This window comes from Natrix helvetica (genome assembly GCF_964273705.1).
Source record: "Natrix helvetica genome assembly, chromosome: Z".
Lineage (NCBI taxonomy): Eukaryota > Metazoa > Chordata > Lepidosauria > Squamata > Natricidae > Natrix > Natrix helvetica.
In genome coordinates, this window is record NC_138554.1 from 122,252,479 (window position 1) to 122,271,191 (window position 18,713).

At 39.9% G+C, this 18,713-nt stretch overlaps 1 protein-coding gene across 10 annotated transcripts in view; it reads left to right on the plus strand.

Annotated features, from left to right (window-relative positions):
* The window catches only part of CCDC7 (coiled-coil domain containing 7), a 301,313-nt gene that overhangs the window by 272,697 nt on the left and 9,903 nt on the right, over positions 1–18,713 (plus strand). For 7 of the 10 annotated variants that reach the window (XM_081970140.1, XM_081970145.1, XM_081970147.1 and 4 more), the window contains 9 exons: positions 99–197; positions 1,279–1,392; positions 4,664–4,774; positions 7,040–7,153; positions 8,053–8,151; positions 8,261–8,356; positions 9,289–9,411; positions 12,810–12,899; positions 14,070–14,168. In XM_081970140.1, coding sequence (XP_081826266.1) covers positions 99–197; positions 1,279–1,392; positions 4,664–4,774; positions 7,040–7,153; positions 8,053–8,151; positions 8,261–8,356; positions 9,289–9,411; positions 12,810–12,899; positions 14,070–14,168 — 945 coding nt within the window. The remainder of the gene's footprint in view (positions 1–98; positions 198–1,278; positions 1,393–4,663; positions 4,775–7,039; positions 7,154–8,052; positions 8,152–8,260; positions 8,357–9,288; positions 9,412–12,809; positions 12,900–14,069; positions 14,169–18,713) is intronic. The other 3 variants (XM_081970148.1, XM_081970149.1, XM_081970146.1) reach the window with 2 other exon arrangements.

The following is an 18,713-nucleotide window of genomic DNA, read 5'->3' on the forward strand; positions in this document are numbered from 1 at the left end:
CAAGCTATTTAATGAAAAAATATTTATTTAAGAAAGTTATATTGTGAAAAAGTATCTTAAATACATTGTTTCTTTTATTGTCATTTATTGTAATCTAGAACGGAAAGTGCACAATCTACAAGAAAAAAGAAAGAGTTCATTTGATAAACGTCATTTACTTTATCCCAAAGAGCCTCCAATAGAAAATATGCTTGAGAGTAAGTATGAACAGTGCTATAATATTAAGTTAGAGGAAGTCCTTGACTTACAACCACAACTGGCACAAAATATCTGTTGCTAAGCAATTGTTAAGTGACCCTTGCCACATTTTACGACCTTTCTTGCCACAGTTGTTAAGTAAATCCCTGCAGGTATTAAGTTAATGACATGATTATTAAGTGGATCTGCTTTTCCCATTGACTTTGCTTGTTAGAAGGTCGCAAAAGGTGAACACCTGACCCCAGGACACTGCAACTCTCATAAATATGAGCCAGTTGCCAAGTGTCCAAATTTTGATCAGTAACCATGGGGATTCTGCAACAGTCATAACTATGAAAAACAGTCGTAAATCACTTTTTCAGTGCCAATGTAGCTTTGAACAGTCACTAAATTGAACTGTTGTAAGTAAAGGAATACTAGTATTTGAATTAATGTATAAAAATGAATCGAGTAGCCATCAAGTTCAATCTAGCAATCAAATTTCTGCTTTTTAGCATGCATCTTAAGCCTTAATCTTGAATTAGTTTTGGACCATGTCCATTTGGAACCTACCCCCAACGCATACACGCTGATTTTATATTGGTACTGTGATGAAATAATGACCCATAGAAAATTGTTTTAGCTTTTTCATTTGAAAAACGATTGAAAAGATAATGTGGAGTACTATTAGGTGGTCTTTGTATAATGTAAGCCCTGAAAATATGTCACTTTAATAGTGAAGTATGAAGGCTTTTCTCATATGAATGTTTATTATTTTTGGGGTTAGAATTACAAAGACAATCACTTGATCGTAAGACCCTATATTTTAATAGAAACTTTTTAAAAATCTTGAGGATTAATTTAAAAAGAAGGAAAATAACATATTTTACATCTAAAAATGCTTAGTTTTGCTGAAGGAGTTCCATACTGTGCAATAAAGGACGAGAAGTAGAATTAGTTGAGGGAACAAGCTTTTTTTTTTTTTACTAAGAGAAAAAAGCTTCATGTAACAGTGGTAAACATGGCTCTTATATTCCTACATAGTATTACTATCAACACATATAATATGAATTGAAGTGGTAATTATTCTTTTATTCTTAGGGCAAAAGGAAGCACTAAAAGAATTTCTGCAACAAAGAAAACATTTGTTTTCATATCTGCGATCAAGTATTGAAAATCTGCAACAAAAAAGTGTTGTTTGGCAAGGTGTGTCTGGTAAGTTCAATGTTATTATTTCTGTTTATCATTTTTTTATTTTTTAAGAGCTTCTTTTAAAATATAGGGTCTCACAAGCTAGCTTTTTAGGGCTATCTTAAAGAAATATAATAGATACAGTTTAAAAGATTCTAGAGAGCAGTACCAAGTATATGTTCCAAGTAGATCTCAGCCTTCTAAGGAAAGATCCCAATTAAGGGTGGGTTCCTGCCAGTTTGGTAGAAGAGGTTCCACAAATCTACCTGCCGTTTAGAACTGGTTGGAACACTTGGCTCACTCCCCACAACCCGACGCAATCTCCTTTCATTCTCTGTCTGCCTCATTCACTCATTCGGGCAGCAGAGAACTAAAGGAGATTCCATAGCCGAGAGCAAAGGAGCCTGCAGCCTCTTTCATTCAAACGTTCGGGCAGTGGGGGGGGGGGCTTTCTCGCATGCCTTCTTTCTTTCTCCAAAGGCATACGAGAAAGCCCCCCCCCAATTGCTCGAACGTGTCCCGGAAACGCACCGCGAGGTAAGGGAAGCAGGTCTTGGGAGAGACCTAACTTCCCCCTCCAGAGAGCCCATGGCCAAAGAGAGGACGCAGGCTGGTTTGAATGCAGGCAAGCGGGCAGTTTAGTGGCCCGCCTTCTTTGCTAGTTCGGGCGGGTGGAGAAAAGAGGCATCCAATAGTCAAGGGCGAAGGTGCTCTCCTTCACCTTTGGTGGCAGGGGTGCTTTATCATAAGCCTACTTTCTTTCTCTTCCTGCCCAAATTAGTGAAGGTGGTACTGGCTCCAAACCACCCCTAGTCCGCATTCAAACCAGCCAGCCCCCTTTTCTCTCCCAGCATGGGCTCTCTGGAGGGGGAGGTTCTTTCCAAAGACCGGCTTCTTTCCGGCGCGGCAGCAAAGGCAAGAAGTGGCTGCCAGCGAAGCTCTCAGCGAAGGCAAAAGTCCCGCCGCCATGCCGGATTCAGCAAACCAGGTGGCTGTCAGAGAGAAGAGGAGAGCATGTGCCCTTGGGCTTTTGCAGCAGCTGAATCCTCGCCTCCTATTCTTTGGCTGCTGCACAAGCCTACATGGTGTGTGCTGCCCTCTCCTCTCTTGACAGCTGCCTGGTTAAAAAGAAGGATGAGGCCCCGCTGGTCCAGAGCCCATCCGTGGGGGGATGGGTACCCCTCGCGTTCCTCGTCTTCCCGGATGGGCTCCAGTCTAGCGGAGCCACATCCTTCTTTTTAACCAGGTGGCTGTCAGAGAGAAGAGGACAGTGTGTGCCCTTGGGCTTCTGCAGCAGCTGAATCCTCGTCTCCTGTTCTTCGGCTGCTGCACAAGCCTACATGGTGTGCGCTGCCCTCTCCTCTCTTGACAGCCACCTGGTTAAAAAGAAGGATGAGGCCCCGCTGGTCCGGAGCCCATCTGCAGGGGGAGGGGTCCCCCTCGCTTTCCTCGTCTTTCCAGATGAGTTCCGGAGTCATCACCAGCTCCACAGAACCTCGCCACAGCTCCACGCTGTAGAAAACATAGGAGCGTGCACACACCCCATAAATTACAGCCTCAGAGACTTCGGGAGAAGGGGCTTTGGTCCTGCTCTGGGCTGTAATTGTGCTGGGCGTGCACAATTATGTTTTCCATGGTGTGGAGCCGCAGCTGGAAGACAAGGAACGGGAAGGCAACCAGCGGAGCCTCGCCCTTCTGAAGAGGACCTGTCCCCTAAGAGAAAAATGCCACTGCCAGGTACTTTTAACCTGTGATTGGAATACAAGGTGACCACAGTATGTGTGTCTGTCTGCGTATGTGTGTGAGTGAGAGAGAGAGAGAGAGACTGACAGAGAGAGGCACAGAGAGCGAGAGAGACAGAAAGAGCGGGAAGGAGTTAGTGAATCAGAGAGAAACTGACAGACACACAGAGAGAACAATGAAACAGAGGGGGAGGGAGGGAGGGAGGGAGGGAGGGAGAGACAGACAGACAGACAGAGAGACACACACACATACACAGAGTGAGTGAGAGTCAGACAGACACGTACACACACACAGAGTGACACATGGGGGAGTGAGGAAAGAGAGACAGAGAGATACAGAGAGAGAGAGACAGACAGACAGACACACACACAGAGAGAATGACAGACAGACAGAGAGAGAGAGAGACAGAAAGAGACAGAAAGAGAAAGAGAGAAAGAGAAAGGAAGGAAGGAAGGAAAAAAAGAAAGAAAAAGAAAGTGGGAGAGATAAAGAAAGAAAGAAAGAAAGAAAGAAAGAAAGAAAGAAAGAAAGAAAGAAAGAAAGAGAACATGACCACAATTGAGCCCAAAATTTTGGCTGCTAAGCAAGAGTGTCGTTAAGTGAGTTTCACCACATTTTCCAAGTTGGCCACGCCCACCTGGTCACATGACTGCCGAGCCACTGCCACAAAACAGGCCACGCCTACAGAATAGGTTCTAAAAAAATTTGAAACCCAACACTGGTCCCAATGTAATAGTGAGAAATACATTAGTTGCCAGCTATTTGGAGAAACAATATAAATCCCTGCCTATGTGAAATCTAGATAGAAATATACACTGGTCATATCCATGGAGAGTATAAGGATTCCAGTGAGCAAGAGGAAAGCTAGCAACAGACACAGGAGAGTTTGTATTGATCTCTAACCAGAAAAACGGAGGTATTTTTCCCTTCTCCCAGCCTTTAGAAGCACTCTGCGGGCTTCAGCAGGGCTAGGGAAAGGGAAAAATGCCCCCGTTTTTGTGCAAAATGGGTGTGTTTTTCCCTTCCCCCAGCCCTGCTGAACCCTTTTCTTACTGGGTAGTTTGCAGGCACTCCCTTAGCTCCAGCAAGGCTGGAGGCCGTCCCCCTGTCAAAACTCTTCGTCACCGTTTCAGTGGGCATGGCTTGGTGAGGGGGCCATTTGACTGAGTGTGCATGAGTGATGTCAAGTTGGCCACGCCCACTCAGTCACATGCCCCCCCCCATCTAGCCATGCCCACCGAACTGGTAGTACAATTTTTAGAAACCCACCCCTGCCTCTAACTACTCCCCCATGCCTATCCCAACAATTTTCCCTAGAAAGGAAGATCAGAGACAGGGCAACAGATTTCAAGTTTGCTTGGATGCAAAGATGATCTTTTTTGTCTTTTGCAATCCCCATTAGCTCTGCAATTATCTATGTGTAGTTTTCACAAATTCTGAAAAAGAACTTTTGAAAGTATGTTGTTTTGTTAAATTCAGTTTTGTTTGACATACAGGCAATGTGTATATTATATATGTAGTATATATGAGTACATCTGCTTGATCTTTATAGATGAGAACATAGCAAAACAAAGATCTTTGGCTGCAAAACTAGAGGCAAATATGAGAGATATACAAGGTGCTTTTGAAAAAACACAGAAAATAGAAAAGTCCAGAGATGTTGGTAAGAACAAAAGAAAAGCAACACAGCATAAAAGTATTTTTATACAATTCATTAGATTTTCCTGCAGTTTTTGAAAATAAAGTATAAGTAATTGTCCTAATTTGATTTTATGTAGTCAAATCTCGCTTATCATACTGTAGAAAGGCACAGTTTCTTAATCCCAAATGATCTATGGCAAATTTCTTCCTTGTGCACCTATCCTCTTTCATACCTAGGAGAAGTTCCTTTTAGTTTTCAATTAATTATCATCTTCTGTGACATCTGCTTGAAAACTTTGGTTTAAAGTCTCCCCCTATCCCTCCTCACCTGCCATTCAGAGATTGCATCAATGCTATAAGACTCAGTCTATTTGAAAACATTTTTAGTGACAACAGAAAAATCAGTGACAAGAAAATGAAGGACAGACAATTCTTGCTATAGCTTGGTAGCTTGATGAGGAGAACAATGTAAGGAAGAAGAGAAAATTGTAAGAATGTTGTGTATTGTCAGTTTTTGTGGCCTAAGACCAATAACAAAATATAGGGAACCATTTAACTAAGTTATAACAAAATTTAAAAAGTTAATATAAACTGAATCAGAAATAGGTATTAAAAAACTAAGAAAAGCAACACAAGCTGAATTCAACAATCAGAGGATTACATGAGTTTATATCTAGAGCAATCCAGAGTTGAGAAGATTAAGTTCATGAGTCTTGAAGACCCGGCAATAAACAATGAACCCTTAGTAACTCCTGAAAATAATGTTACTTAGAAAACTCTCTTATAGAAAGGTATTTAATTGGGCAGTACCTTCTTGTATAAAATTAAATACGAAAGAAAATAAAAGAAATCATACATCCAGAAATATGTCTTTATTATTCATATGTTTTAATACTTTGAAGAGCCAAGATGCAAATCAGAACATTGTTCCATGGCTGTTTTTGAAGAATGATACAGTTATTATTCACATTTCTCTGAGGAAGATATTAATTGATATGTATTGTAAAAGAATAATTTTTATTTTTAAGATTTTTGATTTTTAAAAAAAAACTGGGATAAGAGTATGGGACAAAATACAAATACAATACTGCCTGAATGTTCTCTGATGCCATTCAGAAGATGCAACAAATATATGGGTAGTATGCCTCAACTCATGACTGGTTGCTAAGCAACCAGTTATGTTAACTCCCCAAAAGCTACTTAAGATCCAGTTTCAAATTTACAGTGGCTACAACATCCTCACAATCATTTGTCTTTACGACGATAGCAGGGATACTGCAGTAGTCACCATCCACCCATTTCCCACCACTGAGATCCTGCCCAAGGCAGATCAGGCTGCCTGTAAGCGGGTGTGAATTAGCTGGAGCTTGCAAGCTCCATCTTCTTTCTTACCTAGTAACCAAGGAGAGATCATGGTGCTGCAGCTTGCAGCCAGTTTCCTTCCCATCCAAGGACTTACTGAACAGCAGGACTGTGGGGACCCCAAAGGGCCACAAGCAGAGCATGGGGTGCTTCAAGGGATAGGGTTAGTCTTGGGAGGCCTGGGGCAGGCAACACTGATCCTGTGTAGTCTTCCCAAGGGTGTCCCACTCCTGAGGCACTCTGCACTTGTTTAATAGTCACACCAGGAAGAGCATGAGGTAGAGTCATTAAGTGAGGATATCTCACTTAATGGTCATTAAGCTATGCATCCATAATGGGCAAGCTCCATTACAATTTTATTTCAAGGACTATAAATTCATTGGAAGTTACCTCGTCTTTCCACATAAACAGTTTTTGTCTTCTACTAGATCTAGTAGCAGACTTTAGTGAGTTGCAGCTTGTGCCTTTTAATAAATATAGTTGGAAAAGGGTGTTACTTGATTTCTGATATTTTGGCTACCATTTAGTGACAAGGATCTCTTCCTACATTGTCTTATATTTGATAGAAAAAGAGGGGGAGGAAAAGAGTAGCAGAATTCATGAAAATTCATAATGAAATTATAATGGGACAGAAGATCATTGCAAGAAGGATTCCTACTCAATGAAATAGATAAACTAATATCTTAAGAGTTGCATGCTGCCTACCACACATGTGAAACAACAGAAATCAATTGGAAAAACACCAATATAATGTCTGGTGGCCATTATAGGTCACTGTGGTGTATCTATGAAATCTTTTTAAATAAGCATTCTTATTACTCAGAGCAAAATGAATTGGCAAATAATTGCTACCAAGTTTGTTGAATTATTTTATTTGAAAACATACTGAGATTTTTATTCTTTTTTTGACATATATGAATAACAGAATCAAGGCAACAATTTCAACCACTAATTAGTCATAAGACTACTGTAACTCTGCCGTCACATCACCAATTATTGATGGCAAAAGTTTCATCTCTACAAATCACCAAAGCTCCTAGTAAGTACAAAGCATACATAATGTCTAGAAAATGCAAATATGACTAGAAGATGGATGCTCACACACATTAAAACTAGAATAGATTAAATTGTAGTTAATATAGTTTTTGAAGTCTCAAATATAAGAAAATATATGTAATGATGTTGAACTATGAACATTTCCTTAGCTAAGGCATGATGATATTATTTAGTTGAATAATGAAATGTTTTCAAGCAAATAATCAAGCTCAGAGAATACACAGAACTCACAATTACTAAAGGCTAACTTAAAGACCAGTTGTGCATAATGCTTAGATGCTTCAGTCATATATAACAAGGAGAGAGTTAAGATGTAATGCCCATTTTGCAATTTTCATAAATGTAATTTCAAGTAAGTCATGTTTTTGAACCATTCCATTCCACTTTGAACTATTCCATTTTGAAGTTTCCACAGCAAGTGCAGTTCTTGGTCATTTTATCTCTCCTCCGTACAATTAGATTCTGATGCTCAGAGTATTAATTAAACATCTCTAGCTTATATTTTTTAGCAAGAGCCCAATCTGATCCTCTTTGCTGTTGTGTTTTTGTGGCCATAATCAATAACACACTTTTTAGGTACAAATTCTCCAAAATCAGCACTCTGTAAATAAAAGATGTGAGTTGGGAACTAGTTACACACTTTCCTTGACCAACGTTCTATTTTTACAGTCACCCATAGCCTTGCTAATATCTTTATCTTCTTCAGACTTAGGAAGGAAAGGCATTTGAGTTGTTTGCAAAAAACCGTCTTCTCAGTCTGAACTTAAATTTTGTCTAATTGTTGCTTTAGTAACAGATTTTTCCCTCTGGCTTTCAAGTCTATCCTTTATATTCAGTAGAGATTTTTATATATAGATGTTTTCTTTTCATCATTCTTTTTAGTTATTAGAAGTTTCAGACATGAAGAGACAAGCCTAGATAGTACAAAATCAGAAGAAAGACCCACCAGTTCTCCCCTAGAGCAGCAGAGCAGAATTCTAAGTAAGTAATGACTTTTTAGAAATACCTTTTATTTGTTATTTATGTTTATAAATATGTATACACATGATGCTTTAAATTCATGAACCTAATATAATGCTTTTCCTTCCAGCGAGGGAATTAGATACACCAAGTAGAAGCAAACTTACACCACAGTCTTTGCATAAAATATCTAGTCTTTTTCCATTTGATATCAGCAAGTTTTCTGGTAAGTATATAGATAAATATTTTGAGGAAAATTGGGGATGGACATAAGAAAGGGTCCCAATTTAGACTTTGAATAAAGGAACAAAAACAATTTTGAGATTTGGGTATATATATATTTAAAGGAAAGAAAAGGTTTAAGCCTTTTTTTTAAAACCAAAGGTAGAGTTCCATTCTACTTGTAAAAGAATGGCACCTTAATTGTTAACAGTTCTTTGGACGAAGACTATCTATCTTTATTTCATTCCTAAAGTAAGTTCTTGAGGATATAAAATATTGCATTAGCAAAGCAGAAGGAAAATTGCAAATGAATAAGCAAAAATGTCTCTTTTTTTCCCTAACCAAAGATTATCCTTATTATAAATCATAGATATAGGACATAGATCAAAGATAAAGAATAAAAAGATGAAAAAACAAGGACATGTAAAAATCAAAGTCAACTTTTAAAATATATTTTACCCTGATAGTATTATTTCAGCAGTTCAGTCAAGACAGATTTAAAATATTTTGGCAAACTGTAAAAGACAGAGTTTGCCTAAGGGCTTACATCTAAAATTCTTCAGTTACATCTAAAATATGAGTGAATATGTACAAGCAAATGCAGGCAAATAATGCAATAAGATAGATCAAACTGATAAGAATCTTAGTTAAGCTTTGCCTGAAGCAACATAAATAACTATAGAATTATTCCTGCTTTGGTCATTTGTTTCTAGGACAAAATGCTGAACTTATATTAATTCAAACATTATAGACAGAAGTTCACTATGAAAATAGAAATATTATTGCTAAATGCATCTAAACAAAGACACATACATCTTTTAATGTTATCAAAAGAATAGAATCAGGCCATATCATTACAGTACACAGAGTTATGGAGAAAATACAGGAATTTTGGTTGATTCTTTTTTAAACTTTTGTTCACCTTGTTGTTTTCAGCCGATACTGCATTGCACGAATTACTAGAATATAACAGGACTCTTCTTCCAGGCCATAAATCAAATCTGCATCATGCATGGCAACTTGCACAGCAAAAGATACTACAACAACAAGCTAAACTTGGTAGGTTATTTGGTTAATGATGTATATAAATACACATTCAAATTACATGCCCAGAAACCAAGTGAGATTTTATTTTTCATTGTGAATAACTTAGTTTAAAAATCTAGCAAAGTCTGAGTAGTAAGATATTTTGAATGGCCAACTATTTCTTTTACATTTTGAGTATTTTTAAATTTATTTCTTATAACCTCTGGTCCCAGGGGCCAACCCAGATTGGATCCTTGAACAAGTATATTTACCTTCATTCATATTTCTTAGTTGGTTTCCAAAATTGACACTTCAACTTTTTCTATTTTTAGAAGTGTATCTGACTGCAACATCTGCAGAATTTTATTTATAAAATCTGTTTTCTATTATTATTATTTTTGAAAAAAAATTTTGAGAGGAAATGTGCACTTTTTAAATTATGCCGGCACTTTTTTTTCTTTTGAAAGGCTGAATTAAAAAGAAATTAAAAATGCCTTTGAATTATGATGTAGGAGAAAGTTTCTGAGAATATTTTGAATTGCAAGATTAAATCATTCAACATTAAGAACAGATGGTTTTTTAAAATCACTAATAATAAACTTAAAAGATTTTGCACACATAACCTTAAGGCAACAATAATAGGAGAAGATTTTGATGCTTGAAAAATTGAAGGCAACCCCAAAAGAGATTAACGGAAAACTAGATAGCTAGATACCATCAATGATGACATATACATGGTTTACATGAATGTAAAAGAAACAGGTAATAACAAATATTCTTGGTGAAATTAAGTCTACTGAAGAATCAGAAGTGGCTGAATGATATCAAAGAAACAAAAAAGAACAGCCCCAGCAGCTCATACATAGCCAATGCATTTTTAAAAAGTTGAGTGGCTCAAGATTGCATTCACCTTCCTTACTGGCTGTTGTACTCTATACTGGCTATAGTTTTTGTGTTTAAAGCTTCACACAGTATATAAAATGTATATCTGTAATCTAGTTGTGAGATTATTAAGAGCATAGAGAGCTGTGGTCAGGCAAGTTAGTCCAGTATTAGCTAATGTGGTGTAGTGGTTAAAATGTTAGACTAAAAGCAGAGAGATGCAAGCTTAAGTTTATCAAAAGAGCTCACATTTAGCAAGTCACATTTTCTTACCCTTACAGTGTGGTGGTTGTGGGGGAAATTGGAAGAGCTTTTTACAGTTGTTGAGATCTTTATAGAAAGTCAGGATGTCTCTAATAAATAGTTCTGTTTTTTCATAAAATGTTTGTTGTGAGGAAAAATGGAGAAAGTATTGTGGGTGTGTGGGTGTTGTTGTTTTTTCGTAGATTTTCACGGGTGTAGGTATGCTGGTCATGTTGTATTCGGGTCTTTTCCCATGTAAGATTGAGATTGTTTCGGCGAGATCTCACTCGCCATTTTCAGGCTGGGTTTTGGGCTTAAAGCGTGGCCAGAGCTACCGTCTTTCTATAAATCTTGGTGTGGGTGTGTGGAGTGCTGGCTTTGTTTCAGTAAGTGGAATGATTGGTTCTGTGGTTGTATCATGATTGGTAGATTGGTGCTGATTGGTGCTTGCTATGTGTCCGTTTTGTTTTGTGTTGTAACGGCCTGGGTGGTGGGTGAGGCTCGTTTGTTGACTAGGGCTGGTTCCCAGATGTCTGGTAGGCGGGAGGTATCGTCACGTTTATTCATGTTGTGGGGGTGTTTCTCTATTTCGATGGCTTCCATAATTATTCTGTTGTTGAAGTATTCAGTTATGGAGATTAACCTGGCTCCTTCAAAATTAATTTCATGTCCTGTAGCTTTAAGGTGCTGGAAAAGGGAGGAAGTTTTTTCTTTTTTTCTTACTACGTTCTTGTGTTCTGCGATGCGTGCATTTATTCTCCTGTTCGTTTGTCCTATGTATGTTGCAGGGCAGATTTTGCATGGTATTTCGTAGACTCCTTGGTTTTCTAGCTGGATCTTGTCTTTGGGGTTTCTTAAGATGTTGACTATTTTTTGGTCAGTGTTGAAGGTTGTCTTGATTTTGTGCTTGTGGAGAATTTTGCTGATTTTATCTGTGGTGCCTTTGATGTAAGGGAGGAGAGCGAACCACACAACCAATCATTCCACTTACTGAACAATGCCAGCATACATTGTATTCGGGTCTTTTCCCGTATAAGTTTGAGATATATATATGCTATTTGACCTCTTAAAGGCAGGATATTGACCTACCAAATAACTAATTAGCTAATTAATTAAAGAATAGCTATAGTTTACAAACCAATGAGAGCTGTGTTTGTTTCTGATATTACCTGCATATTTGGTAATAGCATGTATCAAAAAAGATTTTCAAATAATGTATTTCTATATGGAAACAATAACCTTATCCAGTAATCGTACACACTGTGGAACAGTAATAGTTTCTATAATCACTAAGCTACCCACAAGACGTCCATCTTGTAAATATTTCAATGGACTACATCTAACCCATTGAAAGACCAGGTGCATATCATGGCAGATTATCTAACAAAGATTTGGATCAATCATCCCAATAAGCAACTTTTACTCATCTCTTCCTCTAGTCATCCCAAACTGTTGCAGAAGCCCAAGAAACCAGGACTGTTTATCCAAAGACAAAGACAAAACAATCTAGAGGCAATTTGGAGTAGATCTTTTTCATTATCTCTTCACATTACACATATCAGTAATTGACATGGTTAGTTGCAGAAGATAGGTTAGGTGTCTAATGAAGCATGGGAAGACAAAATCATTAAACCAAAAGAAGTGTTAGTCCTTTCTTTAAATTCTTGGCAATGATGCTACACAAACATTGACTGCTGTAATGATGTCATTATTCTTTAATATTCCTGAAGAGAAATGCAATAAAAGAAAAGAAAGCATTCATGTTGAATTATTTAATCTTGCAATTCAAAATATTCTTACCATTGTCTGGTGGTGGCAGTCCTGCAATTTTATTTTGGAGAGATTCTGGGTAGAAATAGGACCAGCATAACTAACCAAATAAAGAAAATTGAAGAAGAATATTATGCTCAGTATGAAGGAGAGACCGCTGTGAATACCTATGAAAATTATGAAGATAGTATGCTAAAGTAATGGGAGATCCAATAAGAAAGAACAGAAGATGCCAAGCAACAATAGAAGATGCCAAGCAAAATTCCATCTGTTCTGTGCTCATGTATGTTGTCCAGAGACAAAGAAGAACAATCAAATTTTTAAACAGCACGAGAAGCTTAAAATCCTCTGTATGTTTTTTTAAAAATTAAGATTCAAGTTCCTTCAAATTTTATTCTCCAATGCTCTGAAAGTATACTATTCTGAGGTTAATTTGTTGTAAAAAAAAAAACCTTAATTAATTGGAAGCTAACAGTACACTACACATCCCCCTTTCAACTTTGTTATTATATATTTACAAACATTTTAATTTGTAGCTGAAAGGTTCAGAGGCTTGTCAGTGTTTTTGCCTCTACCAGGTGGCACTACTAGGTTCCAAGATTATTCTGCCCATCCTTCAAGACCAGGTAATCCATACAATTGACTTAGTGGAAATAATTCTGAAATTTATTTTCTTAAAAATGAGTATTATATTCTAGATATTATGGATGTATTAATTAAGATAACTTTGGTTAATAGATGATTAATAAAAGAATATGGATTTATTTTATGCACATAAAGTCATTTCTAGCACTTCAGACAGATTTGTGTTTTTCAAATAGTATTTCCTGGAATTCTATGACTTTACCTCTTGATCAGGGATTCCAGGTTTTTGTTTTTTAAAAAACTTAACAAAACTCCTTGAGCTGAAAAAAAAAAAGAAACTCCCTGAAATAGATTAACTTAAAATATTAGAACATAGAATAATGGAGCTGGAAGGTACTGTGGGGGTCCTTTAGTCCAACCCCTGGCTCAACTAGAACTCCTCTACAATTACATTCTTAAATTTAATCTTTGGAATATCTCCAAGATTAAATCTTTAGATTTGAAGAATTTGTAAACTCCAACCCACATCCCAGTTCTTTAAAAAATGCATTGTATGTAATAACATCCTCCAAAACCTGGCTATATGCAGAATTTAATAGTAAGTATTGGATTAATAATAACAATTTTATTTTATTTTTTTATTTTATTCTCTTTTAGCTTTTGAGCCAGTGTTGACTCGTTGAGACTACATGGAAAAATCCATGCAGTTTTCTGGGCAATATTTTTAGATGTGGATTGCCATAGTTTTCCTCCTAGGATTCAAGAGAGTAGATATTTTTTTTTAAAAAAAACCTTTTTGTAATAATAGTTGTCTGAAATGCCAAAGTTTGTGTCTGATTGTATAGCATATGCAAATCTGATTCTTTAACCACCTGAGTTGATTTGATCATTATAAGCATATATATGCTCATAATTCAATACATTATTTTTTCTTCATCTTATGATAGCAAAGTGCACGTTTTAAATCATTTTGATTCAGACATGTACCAAGATAAATATTCTGAATGGATAAATGAGATTTTTAAAACTTTACTTTAGTTAAGAATGTTACATTTTATATCTTTATAGTCTCTTTTATCCTTTGAAAACCAAGAAATGTAAAGAATGGCTGCTTGTTACAGTGAAAAATACTCCAGCATTTTTAAAATTCAGGATAGAGTCAAAGTAACATTACATTGTATTCATATACATCTGTGTATATTTCCATGTAGCATGGGAAGCAAACCAGTTAAACCATAGGAGCTATCCCCAAAAGCTGACTTTGTTAAAGAGAAGACTATTGGGACCAGAAATAAAAAACAATATAAAAGGTAATAACTCAAATGTCAATTGTACCTTCTTCATAGGTTTTGAGAGGGAAAATGTAAAACTGTACAGTATTCATGAGATATGAGTCTTTAAAAGATATTGGGGAGAAAGCATGCTCCTCTTTGCTAGGAAGCATAATCAGAACGGCACAATTTAGAAACAAGTGTGGTTGCTGGCTTTCTGGATGTAGTATGCCAAATACTTTACCTCTAAATTAAAAAAAAAACCACCACCAAACTCTGAGGGAGATATCACAGGGTTTCAAAATGTAAAAGATAAATAAATGATAATAAATGCAAGGGAAGAAGGAAGAAAGGAAGGAAATATAAATCTTTTAAATTAGTTGGTGCTGTTGACTTTCTAAATAAATGCTTGCTATCTTTAATTTTTTCTTCAGTTTTTATGGTTACTCATTCAACATAAAGCTTTGGGCAGTAATAACTTGCAGTTGTAATTTAATCTTGGCAAGTGGACAGTTGATTTATGTCTTCAGAATAAAGTCTTTTCAAGTGCTCAACCATATAGCCCCACCTAAAATATCCTTCTTTACTCTCCTGTAGACAGGATCAAAGTATGATGATACCAAAATTGCTGCCCCCAAGGAACAAGGCTTATAGAGTAACTCTCCTTGCATAAAGATAGTATTCATCCTATGCTACATGTATCAGAAAGGTATCGATAAAGAGGAGGTTATATTATTTTTGGCCTTCCCTGCTGCCTCCCTCTTTCCCGAGTCACCATGAATTCTCTCTCCCCCACCCTCATTCGTTACCACTTTGGAAGACCATTCCCTTGAAATGCAAATAAAGAAGAATAACGAGGAACCTCCCTGATTCCCTGACAGCAGTAGCTTGGTAGTGGGGGAGAGACTTAGGAGAAAACCATGATGATCACTGGTAGGAATAGCAACTTTCTGGAAATTTTCCACTAGATCTGTATTTTGGTTGCCAGAGAGGTTCTAGTCCAGCGATGGCGAACCTTTTTTGGCTTGCGTGCCACAAGTGGGGGGAGTGACTTCCGGTTTGCTCGGAGGGTTGTTTTGAGCGTTCCGAAGGCGATGGTCCCTGAAGCCTTCGGAACGCTTAAAACGACCCTCCGAGCAAACTGGAAGTCACTTCCGGTTTGCTTGGAGGGTCATTTTAAGCATTCTGAAGGCTTCAGGGAAGCCTCCGGACAGTCCCTGAAGCCTCTGGAGGGCCTCCGGGGGGGGCATGGGAGTCTCTTTTTGCCCTCCCCAGGCTCCTATAAAGCCACTGGAGCCTGGGGAGGGCGAAAAATTGGCTTTTAAAAATGGTGAACTCAGCTGGCCAGTGCGCGCATGCACGCTGGCCAGCTGACAGGGCAGCGCATCGCGTGCCCTGACAAATGGCTCCGCATGCCACCTCCGCATGCCACCTATTCTAGTCTGTCAGGCAACCAAAACAGAAATAGCCTTGGAGTCAGAGAACCCCATATATAGACTGCAGAAAAAAAGGGTGGCTGCAATAGCTAATAATTGTCCTGTAGGTAGCTGTAGAAAGTAAAGAATATGTTCTTGATGTAAATATGCAAGAATATGCAGACAGGTTGGTGATTGATGTATAGAGATTTTAGAATTAAAATAGAATAACAGATTTGGAAGGGACCTTGGAGGTCTTCAAGTCCAACCCACTGCTTAGGCAGGAAGCTCTATACCATTTCAAACAAATCATTGTCCAATCTCTTCTTAAAAACTTCCAGTGTTGGAGCATTCACAACTTCTGGAGGTAAATTGTTCCACTTATTAATTGTTCTGTCAGGAAAAGACCGTTGGCTTACCTGAATGGTCGTTCTCTGCGCGCTGCGGGAGAGTCCAAGCATGGGTTAACACAGTCTAACTGCCCTAGGACTGAGTGAGTTTTTTCCCTTGACCACGCCTCCCTTTGCCTCGTACAATTCAGTTTAAAAACGAAGATAGCACATACTGGACGGCCGTTCCTTAGTCCATCCAAGACCCTAGTCCTGGCCTTACTTCAGGCCCTGGGTGGGGTTGGACTCTCCCGCAGCGCCCAGAGAACAACCGTTCAGGTAAGCCAACGGTCTTTCTCCTGTGCGCTGCTTGGAGAGTCCAAGCATGGGACATACCCAAGCTATTGTGTCACAGGCCGGGTAGAATCCAGAGAGTCCGTAGCCGAAGGAGGCTTCGGCCGAGTCAAAGGCGTCAATTTTGTAATTCTTGATAAATGCCATGGGTGACGCCCATGTGGCCGCTCTGCAAATATCAATGATGGAGGACTGGGTCGCCCATGCTGCTGAGGTAGCGGCACTCCTTGTCGAGTGTGCTGTCACGCAGCACGGTGCAACCTTGCCCTGATGCTCATAGGCAAGTTTGATGCAAGCCCGCAACCAACGTCCAATCGTGTGTGATGACACCTTGCGGCCAAGCGACCCAGGATGGAAGGACACAAAGAATGATTTGGAATGGCGAAATACCTTGGTCCTCTTGATATAAATGTGGACTGCCCTCCTTACATCCAATTTATGCCAAAGTTTCTCCTTAGAATGAACGGGATTAGGACAAAAGTTGGGAAGAATCACTTCCTGAGATCTGTGGAAGTGAGTGTTGATTTTCGGGACAAACGTAGGGTCAAGTCTCAAAATGACCCTGTCAGTATGTACGATACATAGGTCATCCCTTACAGACAGCGTGGCTAGTTCTAATATTCTGCGCGCCGAGGTGATGGCTATGAGAAAGGCAGTCTTAATAGTCAAGTGATGGAGGCTTGCCTTCCGTATAGGTTCGAAGGGAGCCCCCGTCAGAGCCTTCAAGACTAATGGCAGGTTCCAGAACGGGTAACGATGAACCACCTGAGGGCAGACGTTCACTTCGCCCCTCAGGAAGCTCTTGACTTGAGGATGTTGACTTAGGGATCTAGAAGAGTTACAAGTGAGGATGGTGGACAGAGCTGCCACCTGCCTTTTGAGCATGTTGGGCGCAAGTCCCCTGTCCAAACCCTCCTGGAGAAAGTCAAGTAATTGCGGCACTGAGGCCGAAGTGTCCTTTACGCCACTCTTTTGGCACCAGCTTGAAAAGGCGGCCCACGTGGCTTCATATATCCGATTAGTGGAAGGTCGTCTGGACGCCTGAATGGTTTTGATGACCTTGTCTGAAAGTTTTTGTCTCCTCAGGAGCTCCCCCTTAAGTGCCAGACAGCTAGTTGTAGCCACTGGGGATCCGGGTGACTGATGGACCCCTGGCTGAGAGAGATTTGCTTCTGAGGGATCCTCCATGGCTGTCGAATGGAGAGACTGACAAGGTCTGCGTACCAGGACCTCCTGGGCCAATGAGGCACCACTAGAATTAGTTCGGCCTTTTCTGACAGCAGCTTGGCCACTACATATGGGATGAGCGGGAGAGGAGGAAATGAGCGGGAGAGGAGTAAGTCCTGAGGGCCAATTGCTCCTCAGCGCATCGGTCCCCTCCGCTAGCGGTGAATGGTAGCGAGAGAAGAAGCGGAGCAGATGTGTGTTGGTGTGGGTGGCAAAAAGGTCTACTTGCAGTTTGCCGAATTTCCTCACGATCTGGCAGATGTCCGGATGCAGCTGCCATTCGGAGTGGTCGATCGTCTGCTGACTCAGCCAATCCGCTTCCTGGTTGCTTTTCCCCAATATGTGGTCCGCTCTTATGGACGCCAGATGTCGCTCTGCCCATCTGCCCAGGGACTCCGCCTCCCGCATGAGGTTCTTGAAGTGCGTGCCACCTTGCCTGTTGATGTGGGCCTTTGTAGCTACATTGTCTGTTAGTAACAGTACATGAGGACCCACAATCTGAGAAGTGAACTGACGTAGCACCAGACGGGCCGCCCTCAGCTCTAGCCAGTTTATGCTGTGGCCCGCCTCTCTCTGTGTCCATTTGCCCTGAGCAAGCTGGTCCTGGCAGTGCGCCCCCCCATCCCTGCAGGCTGGCATCGGTTGTTACAACCAGTCTTTCAGGTTCCTTGAAGAGGCACCCTTTCTGTACCGCTGCTGTCTCCACCAGGCTAGGGATCGGACCACCCTTGGCGTTAGTTTTACGTGCCACAGTGAGTTGCTGGTCTTTGCCCTCTGCATTGGCAGGAGGAACCACTGCAGCTCCCTGGCATGAAGGCGCGCTCAGGGAACCACCTTCAGGCAAGAGATCATGATGCCTAGGAGTTGGGATAGTTGTAAGATTGGCACTGACCTGGACCTTCTGCATAGACAAAGTTTGTTCTGAAGGTTTGTCTTTCTGTCCGGGGACAGGAATACCTGGCAGGAGACGGAGTCTATGATGGCGCCAAGATGTTGAATGCAAGTGGTTGGTTCTAGGTGGCACTTCTGTCGGTTCACCGAGAACCCATGGTGTTGTAGAGCTTGTATGGTCACCTGAACGTCCCTTCGGCCTGACTCTGGCTGGAGGAGTGAATGATGATGTCGTCTAGATAACACTCTAGACGAATCGGGCAGTTCCGGAGGTGAGCTGCCACCACTGCCAGTATCTTTATGAAGGTCCTGGGCACGGACGAGAGGCTGAAGGGAAGAGCCCTGTACTGGTAATGCCTCCCGTCGTA